The sequence below is a fragment of the Alligator mississippiensis genome, chromosome 1 (genome assembly GCF_030867095.1).
Source record: "Alligator mississippiensis isolate rAllMis1 chromosome 1, rAllMis1, whole genome shotgun sequence".
Lineage (NCBI taxonomy): Eukaryota > Metazoa > Chordata > Crocodylia > Alligatoridae > Alligator > Alligator mississippiensis.
This window is the reverse complement of record NC_081824.1, coordinates 243,071,903-243,095,894: the sequence shown is the minus strand read 5'-3', so window position 1 is coordinate 243,095,894 and position 23,992 is coordinate 243,071,903. Positions and strand designations below refer to the sequence as shown.

The 23,992-nt window shown below is 48.3% G+C and overlaps 1 protein-coding gene across 3 annotated transcripts in view; it reads left to right on the top strand.

The window, feature by feature from the left end:
- The first annotated feature begins 3,209 nt into the window (after positions 1–3,209).
- The window catches only part of TTL (tubulin tyrosine ligase), a 43,897-nt gene continuing 23,114 nt past the window's right edge, over positions 3,210–23,992 (top strand). The window contains exons 1-7 of one of the 3 annotated variants that reach the window (XM_059720406.1): positions 3,210–3,590; positions 14,701–14,779; positions 16,448–16,680; positions 18,515–18,650; positions 18,824–19,093; positions 21,676–21,736; positions 22,406–22,856. In XM_059720406.1, coding sequence (XP_059576389.1) covers positions 3,434–3,590; positions 14,701–14,779; positions 16,448–16,680; positions 18,515–18,650; positions 18,824–19,093; positions 21,676–21,718 — 918 coding nt within the window. In that variant the 5' untranslated portion in view covers positions 3,210–3,433 and the 3' untranslated portion in view covers positions 21,719–21,736; positions 22,406–22,856. Of the gene's footprint in view, positions 3,591–14,700; positions 14,780–16,447; positions 16,681–18,514; positions 18,651–18,823; positions 19,094–21,675; positions 22,857–23,992 lie in introns of those variants that run through there. The other 2 variants (XM_014603956.3, XM_006263098.4) reach the window with 2 other exon arrangements.

Here is a 23,992-nt window from a genome sequence, read left to right as displayed (position 1 = left end):
GATCGAGTTCTTCCCCCTGGTTTGATGGTCTGTAGTATACACCTACAGCTATACCTCTGTTGCCATGTCCCCCATCACAGCTTGATCTAAAGGGTTTCAAGCCATTCTTCTTTGGAGCTGATGTCGGCCTCCAAGGAAGTGTACTGCTCCTTCACATACAGAGTTACACCTCCACCTTTCTTCCCTACCCAGCCCCTTCTATGTAGGGTGTAGCCCTCTATAGATATGCTCTAATCATGTGAGGAGTCCCACCAGGTCTCTGTAATCCGTACTAGATCGTAATGCCCACCGGAGAGCAGGAGGGCTAGCTCCTCCTGCTTGTTCCCAATGCTCCTGGCATTAGCATACAGGCACCTGAGTCCTCCTATTGAAACCCTGGGCTTCCTGTCATGCTGAAGGTGAACTATTCCCTCCATTCCTGCAAGAGTGGTTCTCCTAGTGTCCCTATCTATGGAGCTTTCTTGTATGTTGGTCCCTGGGCATGGTCCAGTCAGTGTTTCCCTGTCCCGCAGCAATCTTAGTTTAAAGCCCTATCTAGAAGATCGGCCATCCTAGCCGAGAACAAGGACTTACCTCTCTGCATGAGGTGGATGCCATCCCTTCCCAGGAGTCCTCACTCCCTGAAGTGGGCGTTGTGGTCAAGGAAGCTGAAGCCCTCTCAGTTGCACCAGCGTTGGAGTCATCGGTTCACTAGATCTACGCCAATCTACCATTTGCATAGATCTTGTGAGGGAGCACCTTGAGAGGCTGGACACCCACAAATCAACTGGTCCAGACAGATTGCACCCAAGAGTGCTAAAGAAACTGGCAGACATCATAGTGTGGCCACTGGCAAGGATATTTGACAATTCATGGCGCTCAGGCGAAGTAGCTGAAGATTGGAAGAGGGCCAATGCAGTACCTATCTTCAAGAAATGGAGGAAAGAAGATCTGGGAAAATACAGGTCAATCAGTTTGACCTCAATCCCTAGAAATGTCTTGGAAAAAATTATCAAAGAAACCAGTCTCGACAGGCTAACAGAAGGCAACATTCTGAGGGATAGCCAGCATGGGTTTGTTGCAGGTAGGTCTTGCCTGACCACTCTCATTTCCTTCTATGACCAGGTGACATATCACCTGGACAAAGGGGAAGAGGTTGATAAAATTTATTTGGACTTCAAAAAAACCTTTAACTTGGTGTCCCACAATGTCCTCATGGGAAAATTGGGCAACTGTGGCCTTGACTATACTACAGTCTGAAGGCAGAGGAACTGGCTCTGAGGTCTGACCCAGAGAGTCATAGTTGACGGAAGCGAATCAACAGGGCACTTAGTAACCAGTGGTGTCCCCCAATGCTCTGTTCTTGGACCTCTACTCTTTAATGTCTTTATAGATGATCTGAACTCTGGTGTCAGAAGAGGACTGGATAAATTCACTGACAACACCAAACTTGAGGGGAAAGGGTCTACACTTGAGGATAGGCTGGTGATCCAGGCTGACCTCGACAGGCTTGCAAGGTGAGTGGATGAAAACCTGATGGCATTCAACATGGAGAAATGCAAGGGTGCTCCACCTCAGGAAAAAAAACACACATCACACTTACAGGCTCAGCAATGCTACACTCGCTATCACCATGACCGAAAGAGACTTCAGGGTCGCAGCTGACCACAAGATGAACATGAGCCACTAATATGATACAGCAGCTGGCAAAGTGAACAAAACTCTGGCTTGCATCTACTGACGCATCTCAAGCAAGATTCAGGATGTTATCCTCCCACTGTACTTGGCCTTGGTGAAGTCGCAGCTGGAGTACTGCATCCAATTCTGCGCTCCACAATTCAGGAAGGATGTGGAGAAGCTTGAAAGAGGCCAGAGAAGAGCCACACACATGATCAGAGGGCAAGAGAACAGGCCTTATGAAGAGAGGCTGAGAGCCATAGGACCCTTCAGCCTGGAGAAGCACAGGCTCAGGGGTGACTTGGTGGCTGCTTATAAGTACATAAGGGGCATGCATCAGGATCTGGGGGAACGTCTGTTCACCAGGGCACCCCAAGAGATGACAAGGTCCCATGGCCAAAAACTCCTGCAAGACCGTTTTAGGCTGGACATAAGGAAAAACTTCTTTACTGTCTGAGCCCCAAAGGCCTGAAATAGACTCTCCCCTAAAGGTGGTGCAAGCACATACTCTGGATACTTTTAAGAAACATTTGGATGCTTATCTTGATGGGATCCTTTGACCCTAGCTGATTTCCTGCCCTTTGGGCAGGGGGCTGGACCTGATAATCTTCTGAGGTCCCTTCCAGCCCTAATGTCTCTGAAACTTCCTCCACGCATCCTTCCCTCCTGGGACCATGGCCTGTAACCGGGAGCACAGAGGGCCCCCAACCCCTTGAGCCCAGCCCCGAGTCCTGGTGACTTCAGTCAGAATAATAAAGTAGCAGGGCTGGAAGTCACCTCCAGAGGTCATCTAGTCCAACCTGCTGCCTGAGACAGGAACATTTCTATCCAAACCATCCCATACAAATCAAAATCTAAACTCTACACAAGCCTATGATCAACCTTGACACAACACAGATCTAATACCTTAACCTGCTACAGGCAAAGCTGGTGGACCACAGCAGCGACTGTCCTGCTTCTATGAAATGTTGTCAATGCACACCCAAGAGATCTGGGGTAGAGGCCTGTCCCCCCCTCTACAGAGGAAGGCAAAACCCCCACAGACTGAACCAATCTGATCATGGGGTACAATTCCTTCCTGATCCCAAATTGGCAACAGGTGAAACCCTGAGAGGAGGGGCAAGACCCCTAGCCAGGAGCCTCTGGCTTTGGTCCAGCGGAAACATTGGCACAGCCCAAAGTCTCCAGCCTTTGCAGCCAACACCCAGCGCCTCCGAGGGAGGTTTTTAAACGCCCCAGCACATGTAGAAGAAAGTGGGGTGGGGGTGGGGGCAGGGGCCAGCAGCAAAGCCCAGAAGCCGGGGAAGTCCCTGGCCTAGAGCAGGCGGGCGAGGGCTGCGCGGGCTCCCCACGAGCACCGCCAGTGAGGGGGCGACACAGCTTCCCCAGGCGTCTGCAGCTGCCAGCGCGGCAGCTCCGTTTCTCCACCCCCAGCCCGCAGTGGCAGGCGGAGAGGCTGCCCGGGGGCGGGCGCGGGAGGAGCGGCTCCGCCCCCGCAACGGGCGGGGCGGCGGCGCGGGGCAGTGCAGAGGTTGCGGCGGGCGGCCGGGTGCGGCGCCGCCGCCCCACCCCTGTGCGCGCCGGGCCCGGGCGGGGCCGCCCGCGCCGCGTAGGAGGGGCCGGGCCGGGCCGGGGCGCGGGCGCTGCCCTATGGGCCTGCGGAGGGCTCGGGCCCCGCCGCCGCCGCCGCCGCCGCGCGGGGACATGCAGCTGCTGCGGCTGCCGGCTGCGAGAGCGGGCGTGGCCGGCCCGGACTAGCGCGGGGCGGGCGAACGCCATGTACACGTTCGTGGTGCGGGACGAGAACAGCAGCGTGTACGCCGAGGTGTCCCGGCTGCTGCTTGCCAGCGGGCAGTGGAGGCGGCTGCGGAAGGACAACCCCCGCTTCAACCTCATGCTGGGGGAGCGCAACCGCCTGCCCTTCGGCCGCCTGGGTGAGCGCGGGCGGGGCAGGGCAGGACGTGCTGGGGGATGAGCGGGGCCCCAGGAGGCGGCGCCGGGGAGGGATGCGCCGTGGGATGCGGCGCCTGCGGGGAGCACCTTTCGGGGCCGCTGCTCCTCTCGCGTCAGCCCTCAAGGGGCCTTGGCCCGGCAGCCGCCGCCGCCTCCTCGCAGCCGGGCGGGCCCGAACAAAGGACTGCTGAGCCCTGCGCCGCGCGGCTGCAGTGAGCGGCGGGCTCGAGAAGGGCTATTTGGAAGGGAGGGACAGGCGTGTTTTGGCTTTTTGTTTTGGGGGGGAGATGTTGAAATATTGCCGTAGTTACAGAATCGGGTCCAATGCACCATGCAAGAGAAGGCAAGGCCAACCGTGTTTGCACTGCGCTTCCGGGCTGATTTCAGGGCTAGCAGGCTAAAGGCTGGAACCGCTCCCACCCTTTACGGCGCTTGGACATGTGACCGGGCTTAGTCCTCAGGGTTTTATTCTATGCCCCCTAAATTGAAATGGTGGGGTTCTAATTGAAACCTGCCATTTCAGTTTTTCCTTCATGTTATGGTGGTGGGCCTGATTTTTTTTGTTGGGGGCTAGTTGCCAGTGGGCTAACCAGCCCCTGAGCTGCCGGGGCCCCCAGTCCTCCTCTCCACAGTGGTGGTACTCACTGGGCAGCACCTGGCCCCCAAACCACCCAGGTAGCAGTGCTCAGTGGGCAGGCTTGGCAAGCAGCTGGATCAGGCTGGGTGCTGCTTCCAAGATGGGGCAGCACCCATCCTGCTAGCAGCCTGCCCAGGGGGCACCGCCACCACAGAGAGAAAGACTGGGGCCCCCAGCCACAAGAGAGGTGGGCAGGCTCTATGGGGGGAGGGGGATCGTCCCCCTCACCACTTGTGCCTGCTGAAGGCAGAAGCGGCAAGGAGCCTGATCTTTTTTTCCTTTTTTTTCCCCCTGCGGAACCTGCCCACCTCTTCTGTAGCCAGGGGGTGAGTTGCATCATTGCAATTTGCAATAATGCAAACTCATCTAAAACCCCCAAAACTAGTGCATGTGTGATGCCATTAAGTCCCACAAATGACATTTTTGTCACGTGTACATCATGACAACTGCCACATGTACAAGCTCCCTTAATGGCTAACTAATTCAGCTTTATCTTGCTGTGCCTTTCACCTTTCTTAACTTCCCTTTTTTGGGATCATTTGGCGGGCATTTCTAAAATCTCAGCTGTTGCTCAAGAACGTGTAATCCAACATACATCTCTTTGTGTGACTGAATGTTGATAAGAAGGCAACTTTTTTGCAAGAGAAGTAATTCCTTATAGGTTTGTTATGATCAGGATTGAATCTGCAATGGATTTTGTTGTTACAGCTTTTTTATATTCTGTGAAACAGATGAGTCATTGGCAAGGCATGACGCTGGGAATTTATTTTTGAGAGAGAGAATTACTTCAAGGAGTCTTTTAAAATTTTGGTTGGAAAACCAATGATATTCTTAAGATCCGTTTTTTAGACCCATCTTATAAAAACAGAACTGAACATCTTGTTACATGGAAACAACAGCCTTTTCCCCTTTGTCATCTCTCTAAAGATTCTGCATTAATTTATTTTCAAATTGGCCCAGATTGCAGGAACTGAGATGACTCATTGTAAAACTTCTCTTTCATTTGGCATGATTATCTTGGTCTCTCTAGGAGATGATCAGAATTAATATAGCCACAGAGTAAGCCAAGGTGCATTTGATAAACTGCAAGTAAGTTTCTTACACTTCGAGGAAGTGGTTCCTTTGGTCAGCTGACACTTCGGAGCCCCCAGCTTGTGAACAATAAGAGTGAAGACTGGTTTTCTCTGGGTGGGATTCAGGGGTTGACCCACTGTGAACACAGCTAAAATAGGACAGTGAAAAGGGTGGGGAAATGGTGCGAACCAAACATTTCACTTGGGTGTGAACCCAATAGATCAGTGGCCCCAAAATTCTTGTCATCTGGAACAGATTGTTATAGGGTGTCAGCTGAACAAGTACAGAACAGAGTGGTTCTTGTAGGGAAGACGTTTTGTGTGGTCTATTTAGTGTCCAGGGCTTTGTATTGTACCTGCTGTCATAAGTGGCAGAGGTGCATGTGTCAAAAATTAGCCTCTTCACATGGTAGTTGTGTGACCAACTTCCATTCACCCCATGTCCATGTAGGCTAGGTCTGGGAAGTGGCATGGAAAGGGAAGGTGTCATTCTCAGGTTCACTAGAATTCTTTATATTTTAATTGATTTGAAGACATGTTGTTGTGGTTTGACTATGTAACCCTTCCTTTGTAGCTGTTACTGTCTGAGAGGGTGTAGTGTTCCTACCATAAGAGTAGGAGAAAATATCCCTGGAACAAATCACATTTATAGCCATCTTACATGATAGCCAGAAGAAATTTTACCAGTGGTGGGACAAAGTGGGCCCACACTGCTCCCCCTGCACATGCCCTAATAGCTCCAGTAGTGAGGCAGCTAATTATAGTTGCTCACCTGAAACTGGTGGCTAGTAGAATTTTGTCAAGCAGATCTAAAGTGGGATCAGTAGCAGAGGTGAAAAAATTTGTTTTACCAAAATAGGTTTCATAATTTGATGACAGCCCTAAGATGGCATGGGGACTGCCTTGGTTGAGCGGTCCACATCTAACAGAACGTTACTGTTTTTCACTAATGCTCAAGCCCCTAGACTGATCATCTGAAGTACAGTTAGATTTGAAAACAACTCCCAAAATATTTGAGAGAAGAAATCTTTGCGTAGCTCCAGAACTCTGAGTAAGGAAAGCCTACCCAGTTGACTCGGGATATAGGCTACCACCCAACCTTGCATGCAGGGTTTGCTTCTAACCAACTTGCCTTTCCTCCAAGAGTTCAGTTGTTACTGCAGTGCTACTATTACATTGCTGCTTTCCTCTGGATTCCCTTTTTTTGCCAGTCAGATTACTATAGCGGTATTCAGTTTGAGCTAGACCACGCACACAGTGGGTGTAAATGCCACATGTCTTTTCGTGCAGGTTATCCCCAGATGGGAGTTCCCCCTCTTGGGCTTTCCCTGGGGGCTCTGCAGGAGCCCAAAGCTGTCGCCAGGGAGGGTCACTGTTGGGATCCCTCTCTCACTTCTGTAATTATGCATTGTGGCTAGGGATATCAGCTATTGTTCCTTGGCCCCCCACCTGCAGGGGGATTCCATAGCATAGAAGGGGTCCAGTTGAAATGCAGCAACTTTCTGCATGGGGAGACTATCTTAAATAATCGGGCATCTCCAAACTAACAGACAAAGGGTGAAGCCAGACAGATCCAGATTAAAAATAAGGTGCACATTTTTGGCATGCTGGTAACTGGTCTAAGTGTATGGTGCTTCTCTACCACTGGCAGACTTGAAATTAAGACCCGTCTAAAAAGCACACTGTAGCTCAGCTTCAAGTTATGGGCCATAGATGGTCTTAAGTGTCGCCTCTAGGCCCCAAATCTGCAGGTGGTGGGGCAAAGTGATGACACACCCAGGTTGCATTTTTCCATAGCTCCCTTGGGGTAGGGGAAAAGGAAGGTTGAGAAGAAACAGTCTTGTTTTCCTTCCTCCCCCCATCCCCAGCACACACCCATTGCTGCAGGAAGCCTTCTGCATGGGAAATCAGTGGTCATGGGTGGAAGAGCTGCGTGCATTTGGTGATGAATGATATGTCCTGTTGTCTGGCTGCCCCTGCAGGGATGTTTTCAAATAGGTGTTGTCTGTCTCTCCGGTATTGGTAATTTAGGAGTTTACTAATCCTGTAATAAGAATGTGGGTGTGTATTCCTGAAATAACTCCTGCACCAGGAATGGTTCCCTTTGCTGTGATATTGCCTCCAGCATTTTGTGTACTTGCTTTTTTGTTATATCTGTGTTTTTAAGTGTGCACTTAAAAACAAATCAGCAAAAAGAACAATAGAATGCCTGCAGTAGTGGTACAGTAATAGGAAAAAGCATGCCATGGATTCCTTTTTTCCTTTTAATTAGAGGGAATATCATGTTAGAGTATGGTATTCAGTTCTCACAGCGCTTCACACTGGGTTACAAAGTACCATAGTGCCCGTGCCTATTGTGGGGAATAGATCTTTGACAGTGAGCTCTTCAGTTTAACAGCCAGTTGCATAGTGAGGTCCAATGCTGGAAGTTGGAGCTACATAGATTCAGGCCAGAAGCAAAGTGCACTTTTTTTTAACAGCAAGGGTAAGTAACTAATCAATAATAGAATAATAGAAAAGTTTACCAAGTTTATATTCTTTCCTCCATTTCAAGTAATTTTTAAATCAAGACAGGATTTTTTTCCAGAATACATATTTTGGCTCAAAGGAATTAATTCCTAGAAGCCCTTTGGCCTGTGTTACGCCAAAGCTCAGAGTTGATCAGTGATGTTCAACCAGGGTTCCAGAAGATGGGGTGCAACACAGTATTAGTACTGTTAGTTTGGCAAGCACATACTTGATTCACAAGATAAACCCAGATATTTCAAATAGGAATTCATAGTGTCAAAAATGTTCTGTCCTGTTGTGGTCTTTCTGAGTTCTTTGCAACAGGAGAATTGTTTTGTATTTTTTCCATAGTCAAAAAACAAGTGAAAGCTGAGAACTGGCATTTTCTGAGGGATGCCTTGAATCTAAAAGGTTGGGAATGGTCACAGTGGTTTTATAAACTGTGAACAAAGCTGTCTTAAAAAAAATTAGCATTATCATGCTTGTACTTAGCTCTATACGTGACTGTAAAATCATAGATCTGCAGTTTTCCTAGCATCTGGCAAAGTTGAACCTCAGTTCCAGAATCTCAGGAACCATCATGGGGATGTACAGTCTGTCCTGACCCTTTTGCATTGCGTACAAGTAATGGCAAAATGTTCTATAGATTTACCTACTCCAAGGAGTTTCCTCTGGGTCCTGCAAAAAATTATCTCAAGAATTTAATATATTGATCTGATAAGAACACAGGCTTTGGGAGGGAGTGTTTATGTCAGTATTGCCCTCAATATAAGGCTAGTGTCCTTGTATAGGCTCTGGCATCATGATAGGAAAGGCATTTGAAACATGGGAGACCTAAACAAAATCTAACTTGCACAGAAATGTCAGTCGACCCTTGTAGTGGTTTTACGTGGAGAATTTGCATATAAATCTCCTGTAATAGCAGCAGAATCCTGCAAAATTATGCATCTGTGAATGTCTGAAGAGCTGGACAGTTCTGTTCAGTTTCAATTTTATTATCATGTGCCCAAGATAAATTATCTCTTTTTCAAACAACTTGTATTTGGAGGGGGTGGGGGTAGACTGAGTTCAGACTGGCAACTGTAAGCCTGTTGCAGAAATGTACCATATTTACTCAAGTATAAGACAAGGTTCTTCCCCCTCAATCAGCATGGGGCTGGGGGGGAAGCCAACTCATCTTACAACTATTTACAAGGAAACCATGATAAATGCATTTTCCATTATTAAACTGCTGCCAAAGGCAGCATGTGCTCAGTAATGGAAACCAAGTATTATTTGATTATATGTGGTCAACATTGAACATGATTGTAAAACACATGGCCCATAATGGGTGAACATGCTGCCAATGGGAACCTTTTTTATTTTTGGCTGTCATCCTACATGCAAGCCCCAGACCTGGAAACCTTGGAGTTCAGATAGTTTCGCTTGCTCCTACCCAAAAGGCCAAGGAGCAGCTAGGGGAAAAGTGCAAAATCAGTCCCTCGTTGCCACAAAATTGATGGGAACTTACCTTCTGGGTTTTTTATAAATTTTGTTTCAAGGGCCAAATCAGTTCTGAATTCTATTGGGCAAAGCCTAATAGTCAAGTTCCAAATTTTGACTGAGAATCATTCAAGTCTGTGTGTGTGGCTCTACCACTGGGCAAGTATCCTTCCTCCCAGACCCATCAGTCATGGGCTTTGAATGTCCTCCAAATCCATGGCAGGCATCTTACATGCAAGACCCAAGCCCAGAGGCCTTAGGGTTCAGATGCCCACTAGTCTTGCTTGCTCCTAGCCAACAGGTTGAGGAACAAACCATGAAGAAAGTGTGAACGCAATCCCTCATCACAAAATTGTGCGGTTGAGTTTCCCACACTTGGGGAAACTCGCAGGGGTCAGCCTGCCTGGGATGCAGTGGACAGGTCTTACCCTGGAAAAACCACCTATCCAGTTTTACAAAGATATATTTCTCTCTCTCTCTCTCTCTCTCTCTCTCTCTCTCTCTCTCTCTCTCTCTCTCTCTCTCTATATATATATATATATATATATATATATATATATATATCTATATAGATATATATAGATATATAGTGTGTGTGGATAGATAGATCTACTTTAAGAGCCCTGTCATGTGACTGCTCCAGTTCACTTGACAGGCCCTGACATGTATACATTATTACACTATCCACTTCCCATTACAGTAACTGCACCTGCATGCCCACTGCTATCTCTTTACCCATTACAGTCGCACTGAACCGCCTTCAATCCCTCTACCTTCTCCCCCCCTCTGGCCCCTTCCCCAGTCCTTAATCCACATCAGCTTCATTGTCCTCCTCTTCGTCATTGTCCTTGTTGCTCACCCCCTCTTTGTCACTGTCCTTGTCTTTGTCTTCATGGTTGTTGTCTTTTTGGGTGCCCTGCCCCTGAGCAGTCCATGCCAGTCCCTTCTCTTCTATATGTCCACCTCTCCTCCCTATTGTCCTCTACTGACGTCTTGTAGTACAGCTGCATCTCGCTCAGTCCCATCCTGCCACAATCCTCAACTGAAAAGTTTGTGTGCCTGTACATGAACTATTTCCTGGTCTTCCACAGGATGTTCCTGAAGCAGGAGACAAACTGGTCTAAGTAAGTCAACAGGGTCCCCTGCTGCTTGATGAGGTGCTTGTATAACACCACCTCTCTGATCATGGTCTTGACCCCTGTCACCATCATGAGGAATAGGATTAGCTGCATTATTATTTTTATATAATTTTTCCCATTCCCGCATGCTGCAGAGCCCCTGCACTGAGGCACCCTGTGCCCCAGCCGGCCAGGGAGCAGCATGTGGAGATGGGAGGCACAGGCAGCCCAGGCCTGCCTGCTTCCCTGTCCCTGAGCTGTAGAGCCTCCATGGTGAGGCACCCTGCACCCCAGCTAGCCAGGGAGCAGCTGGCTGGGGCACAGTGTGCCTTGAGATGGCAGCACTGAGCTGGCTGCTCCCTTGTCTCCATGTGCCTCAGTGCAGGGTCCGCAGTGGAGCCTGTGCACTGAAGCACATGGAGCCCCCATCTCCAGGCACCCTGTGCCGCTGGCTGGGGCAAGTAGTGCAGTGTGCCTGGAGATAGGACTCCACATACCTCAGTGCAGGGGCTCCACAGCAGAGCCCTCGTGCTGAGGTACACATAGGCAGGGGAGAAATCAGCACAGGGTTCCCTGAGTTGCCTGCTCTCCCATTTCAAGGCATGCTCTGCTCCAGCCAGCTGCCTCGTGGTTGGCTGGGGTTCTGTGTGCTCTGTGCCGGGAGATGGGCTCCACGTGCCTCAGTGTGGGGGCCCCACAGCAGAGCCTTTGCACTGAGGCATGTGGAAAAAGGGGAGCAGGCAGCCCAGAGCTGCCTGCTTCCCCGGCATGAGGCACATGGCCCCAGCCAGCCAAAGAGCAGTTGCCTGGGGCACAGGGTGCCTTAGCATGGGGGATTTGCAGCATGTGGAGATGGAGGAACAGGCAGCCCTGGGCTGGCTGCTTCCCTGTCTCCACATGCTGCTCCCCGGCTGGCTGGGGCACAGGGTGCTTGAGTGTGTGGGCTGCCTGCCAGTTAGTATGGCCCTGAGGCACACTGGCCCAGCCAGCCCCCCACTGCAACACATGAAGCAGGAGGACAATGTGTCCTGCTGCAAACCGCATGGGCAGAGGCATGTGCTGCAGCAAAAAGTGGCACAAATTTGTGCCACTACTGTTCTGCTGCAAATGTGTTCCTGCTCATGTGGATGCAGCCTAGCTGTCTTTATGATCTCTGAACCTGGAGGCAGGAAAACTTGTTCACTGCAGACCAGATGCTGTAAGCCATTAGTTCCCCTTGGGCTACATCTTTGAATGGAACCTCCACAGCCTGAACTTGCAGCAAGCTGCTTCCAATGTCTTTATGCAGCAAGCAGCTGTCATGAAACCCAACTGGTTATTGGCTGTCATCCGCTGTCAGCTATCCAGACTTGCTCCACTTCCAGAGATCAGATTTCCCTATTTTTGGATGGGCATGTATTTCTCAGTCACTTGTCAGTGATGTGGGATACCAATTCTTTCCTTTAAAAAACCAGCTTTTTCTCAGTGACTGTATTTACCTACAGTGCTTTCCTGAAGTTTTGTGTTATCACCAATTTCTAATATTCTACAAACCAAACTTACCACTTCCTAATCATTCAAAAAGTCCTGAACCAGACTGGAATCCACTCTCCTCTTGTGTCCAACACAGAGCTATGCCACCAGGGCTCCTGGCCATCAGTCTTCACATTCCTCAGCAGTGGCTTCTTCCTCTCTTGGGGCTCTGGAGAGAGATAGACAAGACACTGGAGCTGCATGACATTCTTTGGGTGTGGGTGGGTCCCCTTTACTCACCCTTTGTGGACTGCAAATGCAAGTTCAGGTGAGGATTTGTTGATCCGTTCAATTCTAATTTAGCCTAGCTAAGAGTCCTCCTTGGCATACCCTGACACCCAGCATGCTTGTGTCCACCAGCCAGGGGGTTTCTCATTTCTATCACCTTGCTTTTAGCTGTGTCCTAGCCCCTGCTGATTGATAGCTTACTTCTGTCACATTGTCACAGCATTCAAGCTGGGCGCAAGATTTGCCCTCCATTCCAGCTATTCATTTTGACTGTAGAGATAAAGCCTCTCAGGGAGATTTTTCCCTCAAAGATAGGTTTTTTTTCTCACTTGAGCTGGGAGATTATTGCTTCTCCCTTGTGGCCTACTCAGGGTTCTAAATGATACAGAAAACTAATAAATTCCCTGCCATGCCCAAGTTCTCTGTCTAGCCTGATTCCACCATCAAGGGCTTGATTTCCAAAATACTGGCACAAACCTTCACTTTCTATCTGGAGCTGGTCTTTTATGTTCAGATTAATCAGTCCTTGCTGCAGTTTACCTCCATTAGCAAGTTCCAAACTGGCTTTCCATGTCTCCCCTGTCAGTATGTGGCAACTACGTTCCTGGTCCACCTGTCTTGCTGGTCCAGAGTAGAGTTACATATGTGGACTTCCCAGCCTGCCCTGGATGCTTTTTAAGCTGCTGTCACAACAAAGATTTAATCTCTGACTCCAAATTACTGCTCAGCTGTTCCTGGGGAACTTCCAGATGATGCTTAAATTCTTTTTGTAAAGCCTCTAACTCCTGGTTTAATTCTCTTTCTAATTCCCTTTATGCCATCTTTGATTTCTGTGAGCACGGACATTTCCTTCATCTTCATTCAACAGGGATACCAGATTTCAAATTCTCGTTGGAAACTGGGCACCTGTAGGCATGTGGGGAAGCTGTTCTGACACTATAATTACCGTGCATCAGAGCAGACACCATTAATCGAGTCTGCTGGAGCATGCTAACTAGCATACTCCAGCAGCCTCTGCGTCTCGTGTATCAGCGTTCCTGCACTTCAGAATGGCAGTGGGAGCACTTTAAAGCTCATTTGAGCTTTAGTTAAAGCACCCCTGTCACTGTTTTTGAAGCACAGGGACACTGATACATGAGATTGTGCTGGTGCTCTAATTAAAGCCCCCCACCCACCCCTGGAGTATGTGTAAAAATGCCCTATAACCCTAAGTCTGATACCAGTGTTATTACCATTTGACTAAGCGGTTGCCAAAAACTTAAGCATCTTGTAGTTGCTCCGGACAAGAGGAGAAATTGATGATGGAGTCAGATGTTTCTTTGATGCTGTCCTGATTATTTACAAAAAATGTTGAAAGTTCTGTCTTCCTGAACATACAGGAATCAAACAATATGAGACAGTTTCTTTCTTTGCTCATAGCGTCAAAATGCTTTCAGCTGGAATTTGGAGTGGAAGCTCTCACAGCTTTCTTCAGGCCTTTTGCCAACCTCCTGGTGCTTGGTTGGACTGCATCTAGTGGTTCTTTGCTGCCTTCTTTCTGATTGTCTGGGCTTTGCTGCCTCTTTCACAGATGTGCAGGACTTCACAAAACAACACCCAGCAAGACCCCCTGCACCCACATGTTCCATGTGTATGTTTCTTTTTAGATAATAACATCCATCTATGTTTTGGATGGAGAGCACTATTTTTGTGTTATCGGATTCCACAAAGGGCTTTGTTTGTACCACAACAGAATGAAGTGTTAATAATATGTGACTTGTGCCAGAATGCATGTTTATCTAAAATAATTTTGTCTAATTTTTCTCTCTTTTAAATCTTTCTTTCTTCACCTGCTTTCCAGTTTTTCATTTGTGTTTTCTTAAGGACTCTGTTGTCTGTTTTTGTTTTGTTTTATTTTTTAAAGAGGCACAAACTACCTGATTAAAAAACAAACAAAACACTCATTTTTAAAAATTCCTGTTTTCACTGCAGTTCCCTTTCTTACGTGCTCTGACCTGAATTTTGTTGCTGTTGTTTTAAAGGGATGTTTTAAAATTATTAAAGTAACTTAAAAGCTTCCTTATAAATATCTATGAAGGATCTCTTAAGCAAAAGAGAAACTGATTAGACAGGGCAAAACAGTCAAACTGGCCACACATCTGCTGCCTGGCACATTTCCCTGTGCTTCCTGCTGCACAGAGGGGCAGGAGGAGCTACTGGAAGGGGGAGGGAGCTGAACAGTGCCCAGGCAGCTAAACGCCTACCCAGGAAGCTGTGTGCTCTGGCCAGGGCTGGACCAGTGCTGTCTGGCAGGCATTGGGTGGGTGTGGGTGGGAGTGTGTCACGGGCAGGAGCAGGTGAGACTCAGGGGCAGTCATGGGCTGAGGGGGGACAGGGACGACTGACTGCACCTGCATCTGAACCCTACCTGGGCAAGCTCTGCTGAATGCAATTTCCTTTCCCTACATTCCCAAATTTCCTGTGCAGTTGATAGGTTTCTTTTGTCTTTCTTATCGAAAAGTTTTGTTTCTTAACTCTGTTCTTTTCTTTTTAGGTCATGAGCCTGGACTTGTACAGATGGTAAATTACTACAGGGGAGCTGACAAACTTTGCCGCAAAGCTTCTTTAGTAAAGTAAGAGCTTTGTTTAAGTTGTTAAGTAGTCGTGGTCTTCCCTATGCATCGTGCTGGGGTAGGGGTGGGTTCCCTTGAGTGCCTTAGCTTGCTGGATTTGCAAAAGTTGCCCAATGGGCTTGCTGTGACGGTAGTTCCCCCCCATCCCCCAGCAGGCTTAATTTAAAACCCAGTCCAGCAGGTCAGCCATTCTGGCTGAGAAGAGCATCCTCCTCAGTGCAGTGAGGTGGAGGCCGTCTCTTCCCAGCAGACCATTGCCTCTCTCGCCAAAGAGTGGACTGTGATCATGGAAGCTGAAGCCTTCACGATGAAACCAGCACCGTAGTCTTTGGTTCACCACCGCAATCCTCTTATCCCTCCTCAGCCCATAACCTGAAACCGGGAGGATCCAGGAAAACACCACCTGTGCCCCCAACCCTCTAAGTCCTGCTCCCAAAGCCCTGTAGCTTCTCATGACCCAGCTGGGATTGCTCCGAGCTGTGTCATTCATGCCCACATGGGTAAGGAGCATAGGGTAGTGGTCGGTGGGCCAGATGAGCTTCAGGATCCTCTCTGCTGTGTCCTGGATACAGGTTCCCGGGAGGCAGCAGACCTCCTGGGCTAAGGGGTTGGGGTGCCAGATTACGCCCTAAGTCCCAGTCAGGAGAGAGTCTCCTACAATGACTACTCTACATGTGGCTTTAGGGAGAGTGAGGATGGTAGCTGTGAGTGGTCCTCCCTTGCCTGCAGGAGCTGGCAGCTCTGTAGACTCTACTGAGGCTGCAAGAGGTTCATACCTGTAGCAAAACTCCAGAGGGAAGGGGACCCTGGTGCAGCTGGCCTTGGGGCCATTGACTACCTTTGTCCAACCCCCTGGCTGAACAGTGTGGGAGATCCTCGAGTCCTCCCTTGTCCTGGAAGGTTACCTTGGTTTACCCTCGGCCTCCAGGGGGTGAAGGGCCTGGCAGTAGGAGTCTATCTCCTGCTCTCCATCCCTGATGGTACGCAGTCTTGACTGCAGTATGGAGCTCTTCTATTTGATGCCCCAGAGACTCCAAAGTGGAGCTCACCTTGTAAGGGGAGGTGGCCATGCTCTCGGTCCCATGTGCCTGGAATCGTGTCAGGCAGCCCCCACAGCCGAGAGCCGGCGGGGGGGGGGATATGGGGATCTCAGAATGGAAGGAGAACCTTGCTATATTCCCTCATCTCCTTTGGGTCCTAATGGACCTGATCCAAAGCCCTGCCAAAGACGGTGGAAAATTTTCCACTGATGCTGGTGGGTATGGGTTCCAGTCCTTCGCACCCTCTTGGAAAAAATGTGATTTGGTAACACCTTTATTAGAAAGAGGAGTGATCAAAAACACCAGTAGGAGAGAGGCATTTATATGAATATTAATCTTGCAGTACCACTATCATTGATAATTTTTAAATATTATATTTCAATTATTTTTCCCTCCAGTTTTTAAGAAACTTCATCAAAAATATGCATTGTAAAAATATTTAGTATAGACTGTGCTTAAACCCAGGGCTGTCCAACTTCCGAGTGGCCAGGGGCTGCACTAACCAATCCTCACCAGCAGAAAAAGGCCTAAAAATGTTAATTGTAATTATATTTATTGTAATTTTGTTGTCACATATGCTGATTTTGTATGGGTTTAACCAGTCTAACACACTGCCTCCTCCAACCAGGCTCATCAAGACCAGCCCTGAGTTATCAGAATCTTGCATGTGGTTCCCAGAGTCTTATGTGATATACCCAACTGATCTAAAGACTCCAGTGGCCCCTGCTGAAAATGGAATTCACCATCTTATAAACAACACCAGGACAGATGAAAGAGAAGTGTTCCTAGCATCCTACAACAGGAGAAAGGAGAGTGGGGAGGGCAATGTGTGGATAGCCAAGTCCTCTGCAGGTGCCAAAGGTTCGTTTTCTGTTGCAATACCCCAACTTTGCTTTGTTCCTGTTGTTTTAAAAAAAACAGTATGTGGATGACCCATCACCCAGCTTTCACCCACTCAGAGTAGCCACGTACTCAGTTCTGCTGTATCTGCATAGCAGCTGTGGCAGCAAAATTGTAATGCTTTTTACTTAAATATGATACATTTTCCTGACTTCAAACATGAGTCTGTGTCAGTTGGTGAAGCGAAAGGAACTGCAGTATTCAGCACAGAGAAACGGAAGCAAAGGGAGAAAATTGGAAAGGAATGTAGAATGCAGTCTGAATTGTCTGGAAAAGTCCAGGAAGCCTATTTGAACCATTTCTGATAATAAACAAAGTTCATTAGTTAGGTTAACCCTCCACATAAGGGGTCAGCAACCCACAGGTCAGTTCCAGCCCATAGAGCCATTTGTTTTGGCCCATGGACATGGGGCTTCAGCACCATTTGGGAGGGGTGGGGGGGTGGCATCCATTGCTGTTCCCATGCTGCTGCTGGGAAAAGCAGTGGCAGCACTTGCCCTCCCACCTGCTTCTAACTCAGACAGAATCAATTCAGCTCACAGTCTAAAAGGTTGCTGATCACTACTCTAAACATATAGAAGAGCCCAGGTCCAGGTCTGTTCTGCCTGCTGAACATCTGTGCACAGCTCTTCCATTCTTGCAGCCTAGTGTGTCTCCAGAGCATGTTAGTGTGCACCTGGAGGTTATCTACCAACAGTCAAAAGGAAATTCCAGGTATGTGGTGGAGGGGAAGGGAAGAGGGTGAGTGCCAACTCATCAGGTATCTGACTCAGGGCAGAACAGTACATGCCTCCATCTTGGAACCCTACTCTGCTCTGGGTGGGGGAGAAGGAAGAACCACTGGCTACCTCTTTTCTGTCAGTTGGTAAGGGCATTGTCCCAGAAGACCTGGAATCTAGGCTCCTCAGCAACAGGGGATTTGAACCCACATCTTCCATTTCTGAGGAGCGTGCCCTGGCTGCCGCACTATGAGTAAGCAGGCCTAAGACTATCTTCCATCCTCCCTGTTGAAATTGAACCACTGGATGAAAGAGAATGCAAGAGTCATGGACCAGAAAGAGAGCAAACAAGGGATTCTGAGCGAAGCTCATGGAGAGGGCACTACCCTGAGGCCAGAGGGGAGCTTGCTTTCTGGTGCTTGCTTCCAAGGCTATCTTTCCATTTTTCATTAAACAGTCATTGGGTAAAATGCATAAACAACCTTGGGAACAGGATTAAATGTTAGAAGCAATGGAGAGGCTGAACTAACTGAGCTTGGGGGCCACTTTAAGCATAGAGTTGTGGTGGTGATGATGTGTGTTCCTACCAAACTGACTAATGTGGGAAAGGTCTGTGTGCTGCATGTTTCTTTATTGTGTGGTTTGTAGAGTCCTAGCTCCCAAGTCTTGTGTTCCACAGAGATCCCTTTGATCCTGGCTATACTTTGGAAACAACAGATTTTGTCTCTTTTCGTATTGTTCTGTGACACAACAGTAATTAAATAATGCAACACTGTTTGCTAATTGTCTCTTACAATATTTCTATGCAGTAGTTTGAACAACTTTGTGGGGTGGGGGCAGGGGTGGAGGGAGGAGAAAATGGAGGCTAAAAAGCACAAGTTTTTTAGAAGATTTAGCCAGGAAGGCCCTGAGAACTCTATGTGCATGGGTGTTTCAAAGTCTCAGTGTGCATGATACACTGTCACTCTTAAAAATATAACCTTTTTGTCTGGGAACTTGGTTATCACTAGGAACCTTAAAGGACGTGTATCAGCCATTGAAATTTGCTTTAATTTACATTTTTGTTTTTATTTTAGGTGAAGGAATTCTAATTTCTTCAGAGGCTACTGAACTTTTGGATTTTATAGATGAACAAGGACAAGTGCATGTGATTCAGAAATACCTTGAAAAGCCTTTACTCTTAGAGCCAGGTCATCGCAAATTTGATATTAGGTAACCTTTTCTACTTACACTTTGATTGCTTTCCCGAGCCCAAAAGATGTGTGTGGAGGAGGGGAGGTGGAGGAGTATAATGTAGCCGGAAAAAAACATAAAGGTTCAAATGCATTTTATCTCATTTTAAAAAATGACTTAATGTTGTTGTTTTTTTTCCTCCTAATTTTTAGAAGCTGGGTTCTAGTGGATCACCAGTATAATATCTACCTCTACAGAGAGGGTGTCCTCCGGACCTCTTCAGAACCATACAATAGTGCTAATTTCCGAGACAAAACCTGCCATTTGACCAATCACTGCATCCAGAAAGAATATTCTAAAAATTATGGAAAATATGAAGAAGGGAATGAAATGTTCTTTGAGGAATTTAATCAGTATCTGATGAGTTCTTTGAACACTACGTTGGAGAGTAGTATTTTATCACAAATCAAAAACATAATAAGGTAACTTCTTGCTGCTGATGTTTGCTTGTGTTATGATCATGTTCAGAGGTACAGCCAGGATCCCGTTGCAGTACAGGTAATACATTCCATGCAGTCTCAGTAGACCCTAGAGACAAAAGAACTGTCCCTGTTTCCTAAATGTAGGATGAGGCATGGGGATTAAGTGATTGCTTGAGGTATCACAGGATGCAGCTATTCACAGGAAATTGATCCAAGATCTGTAGGGTCTCAGACCAGTGCCAAAGGGTGTGTCTGCACTCCAAATACATGTCTGATGCTCTCAGACACATGCTACATTGTTTTGCTTGCATGCCATCTCCCAAGCAGGAGGCAAAGCAGCCACAGCCATGCAACAGGGTGGGTGGATGTGTCAACTGGCTGTCCTCCTGTTCAGTGCTAATTAGTCCACCTAGAGAGCCATGCAGATGTGGCTACACTGCTGATGTGGGCAGTAGTGCTTGTGGAGCAGAATGGCACCTGTGAGTGTGCTGCTGCCTGGGACAATAAATATGTGGTATGGACATGGCCTCAGCGTTGCTGTCTTGAACGTCTGGCTCCTGGGACTCAGAAAGTCTGTTGAATTAATTAGTCAGGGGGGAAATATTTTGTATTTGGGGGTCGATAATTTAATTTCACTCTACTTTTATGTTAGATTATGTGAGTCTTTGTGTTTTCTAGGGTTTATTAGAATATGAATTGTAGGAGATCATTCAGATGTTGCTGCTGTTTTCAGTTCAAAAGAGCATGAGATGTTTACAAGCTCTGGGGAAAAGATGGATTCTGTGCAGAAAAGCTCTGATCTCAAGGTTGTTACTCCTCTTCTCAGTAGCCTTTGCTTCCTGAACCTGGTCACTGAAGTCAGCGAAACCAGCTCCCTTGATTAAGGCCTTACAGGATCAGTCTCCTTCACTGGGCCACATACAATGGGCAGAGGGGAGAAAACAGTCACTTTAACACAGTCCTCTAAAGTGAAATATCTGATCTCCTTTTGATTTACGAGCTTTTTGTGGATAGTGGGACAAACAAGTTTTTTGATAGCTACATAATCTCAATTCAAAACGAAATAGAAAACAACGATATCTGTGTATCTGTACTTCATGTGGAATGAATGCCACTGCATGGAGTCTGCTAGGGTTTCTGTACAGGGATTGTGTGTTTTATAATGCACCTGTTTTTGTAGGAAGTTTAGATTTCTTTTCTTTTTTTCTTTTTTTTAAAGAAATGTGTGTCCCCTAAAACAATAGATAAACTGCTGCTTGTACTTACAACACAAGTATACTCACTCACTCACTCACTCGTACACACACAAGCATGTTTGCTTGCTTATAAGGTGATATGCCTTGTTTATAAGGGTGATATCACCCTGAGAAATCCTTGCCTGCTGCATAATTTCTGGACCATCATGACTACAATATCACTCTTACACTACTATGTTTATAAATACACTAGCCAATTGCCTGTCAAGAATGATGGGGGAGTGGGGGTGGGGGGATGGAGCCCTGGGTCCTCCCTGTCCGGGCCCATTCTCCCTTCCCTCCTGCTGCTTGGGGTCTGGGCCCACTCCCCACCTTGCCTACAGCAGCGGCGGGGGAAAACGGGGAAAGGGAGGAGCAGGCCTGGGTCTGAGGGTGGGGAGAAGCCAGGCTGCCATGGCAGAGGGACAGGAGCAGCAGGCTCGGGACCAGTGCAGGGGTGGGGGAGGAGTGGGCGCAGGCCCGACGGGCAGGAGGCTCGCTCCTCCCCTCCCCCTGCAGCTGCTGGGTTGGGCTGGTCACCCTGGGCCCCCCCTGCCGCACGGGCCTGTTCCCCCCCCCCCCCCCCATTGGACCCGGGTCTGTTTCCTGCCGCCCCCCCACATTACCTGCAGGGATCAGGGCTGGCCTGACTCCCCCCTTCTGTCCACTCTGTTGCTGTTGCCTTCTGTCAGAATGCTTCTTCGTGCTCTGATTGACTGTTTGTCAGCCAATCTGAGTGCAAATAAAACATTACAGACAGACAGACTTAGGCTTTTATAATATTAGAATTTTATGTTTAAAACTAGCAAATTGTCCATCATGAATGATGGGGCGTGCAGGTGGAGATGCAGCGCCGCCACCCAGTGCCCCATGGTGCCACCACTCCGCCTCTGGCCCCATGCACTAGAGTGGGGCGGGCCAGTGCCAGCAAGGCCAGTGCTGCGCAGCCAGCACCCTGCTCCGTCCCCACCGTCATGGTGGTGCTCTGCCGTCCCAGTCTGTCCCTGCCTCCCTCTCTGCCTCCAAGGAGCAGGTTGGGGGGGGAGGAGGGCGAGACCACTGCTGACCTTGTCCCCCCCTCTCTGGCCCCTCAGTCCTGCTGTCATAGCAGTGCTCCACCTGGTGTGTCTGTCTGTCTGTGCAGAGAACTCTGGTTGTTTCAGTCAGTATTGTGACTGGCTGCCAAGACAACCAATCAGAGTGCGAATAAACCATTAGGGATGGACAGACTACAGCTTTTATTATATTAGAATGCATTACAGGCAGACTTGTTGACTTGTTAGTGCTATCTCTGGTTAGTTGCCCAATGCATTCCCAGTAGAAGATGTTGTTTTTAATTGTTTACAGCTTTGCCAAACTTCTACTGATGAGACTGAAGTTTTCATGCTGAATGGCTGCCTCAGTCAAGGTGAATCTTTTTGGAAAGCTTCAGTAAAAACAAAACCTTCAGCTGCTTCTCAGATGGAAATTGGAGAACACGACTGTTTTGCCTTGTTAAGGAAAATCTATCAACCATTTAGCAGAGAAAGGCTTTGCACATGCTCAGTCGCATACGTGCTTTACTTAATGTGCATTAAATCTAGTATCTCCAGGCACCTGTAAACATGTGGGGAGGCTGTTCCAATGCACTATACTTACAGCGTGTCAGAGCAGACTCGATTTGAGTCTGCTGGAGTGTGCTAATTAACACACTTCAGCCAGCCCCTGCATCTCATGTATCAGCATCCCCACATTTCAAACTGGCAGCGTCGCACTTTAAATCTTATTGGGAATGCTGACACATGAGATACTGTAGGTGCTTTACTTAGCACAGGTCTTGGAGCTGCTCTAATTAAAGCACCCCTCCATCCCCAGAGCACTTGTAAAAACATCCTCCATTGTGAGGTACTAGGAAAAAGTGCATTAGCCTGTCTTAATGTGCATTAACCAAAGAGTACCTTTTTAAGTGATGTTTAAAGCACAAAAGCCTATTTTTAATGTGCATTAAATGAAAAGAACTTTTTTTTATGCAACACTTTAATGTGTGTTAAAGTGCACATGTAGACATGTCTACTGAGTATGTTCCATGTTTTCACAGTTGCACCATACCACCTGGACAGTACCTGCACTGTCCCTGTTGAGCAAGCTCCAGTGTAGAGGCTCAGGGTCTGAGTAGAATCCTCCTCGTAGAGCTCTTCCTGGAACTGAGAAGGGGAAGAATGTGTCTTTGCTCTCATTGTTGTTCATCTGGAGCCAGGGCATAGAAGCAGCAGCTGCCAGACTGATATGGACTGGACAAGAATTTGGGTTTGTGCAATGATGAGGAGGGATGGATTTGGACAAGGAGATTGGGACTGTGAGAAGGGAAGACTTGAAGCCTTGGTGCATACAAAGGAAGATTGGGGGAACTGGGCAAGGAAACTTGAATAAGGCTTCTATATGAGGGAAATGGGGAAGACCTGAGATCAAACAAGGAGTAGAGCAAGAGAGGCTCAATATGGCTGGCAAAGAGAGTGGAACTGGTGTTGCAGTTAAAAACTGGATTTTAAGGGTGCATTGGCCATCATCTTTGTAAACTCATGGCGATCAGGACAGGTCCCAGATGATTGGAAAAAGGCAACCATAGTGCCCATATTTAAGAAAGGGAAAAAGGAGGATCCAGGGAATTACAGACCAGGAGGAACAGTCAGCATCGATTCACCAAGGGCAAGTCATGCCTGACCAACCTGACTGCCTTCTGTGATGACATGTATGGCTCTGGGAGGTCATAGGGGGTGTGCATCCCCTGATCTGCACACAGAGCAGGGCAGACTGCCTCTGTGGGCTGAGGCTGGGGTGGCACTGGGCTGTTCCCAGCAGGTGGCTGGGCCATGCTGCACTTGGGGTGGGTGGTAGCGGCACTGGGAGGGGGCCTATAGGAGCTGCTGCAGCCACCCCAGAATTTGGCATAGCCTCCGATCTCCCTCCTAGTGCCACCTGATCCAACACCCACACTGGGAAGAGTCTGGAGCTGCCCTGGCCCCAGCCCACAGTGGCAGCCCACCCACACGCAGATCCAGAGGCACTTGCTCCCCATCCCTCATACCCTCTTGGGGTGCATGCAGCAGCGGAAGCACAGAATGCACTCCCCCTGCCCTGCCATTCAGACCCTCACGGTTCTGCCGGAAGGGGGTGGCTGCAGTGCCTCTTCACTGTAGTCTATTGGCTGAGGGTGGCAGCCCAGTGGCCAATCATGAGAGTGGGCTGGGGAGGCGCCATGATGTGCTGTGTGGGGCCAGTGGTGCCTGGCATGTCCCTTCCCTGGGGAAGAGGCGAAGTGTGGGAACGCACCACGGGAGATGCCGCAGGATGTGCTCCATCCCCGCCTGCCTGCCTGCACATACCCCCTACAATCTTTCTAGGTACCTCTGGTTGACAACACTGACTTAGACGAATTGGAGGATCAAGCCAGAAGGAACCTCATGAGGTTCAACAAGGACAAGTGCAAAGTCTTTCACTTAGGACAGAAGAATCCCATGCAGTGGTACAGGCTGGGGGCTGACTGGCTGGGCAGCAGCTCTGCAGAAAAGGACCTGGGGGTTACAGTGGACAATAAGCTGAATATGAGCCAACAGTATGCCCTTGTTGTCAAGAAGGCTAACAGCATACTGGGCTGCATTGATAGGTGAGTTGCCAGTAGATCAAG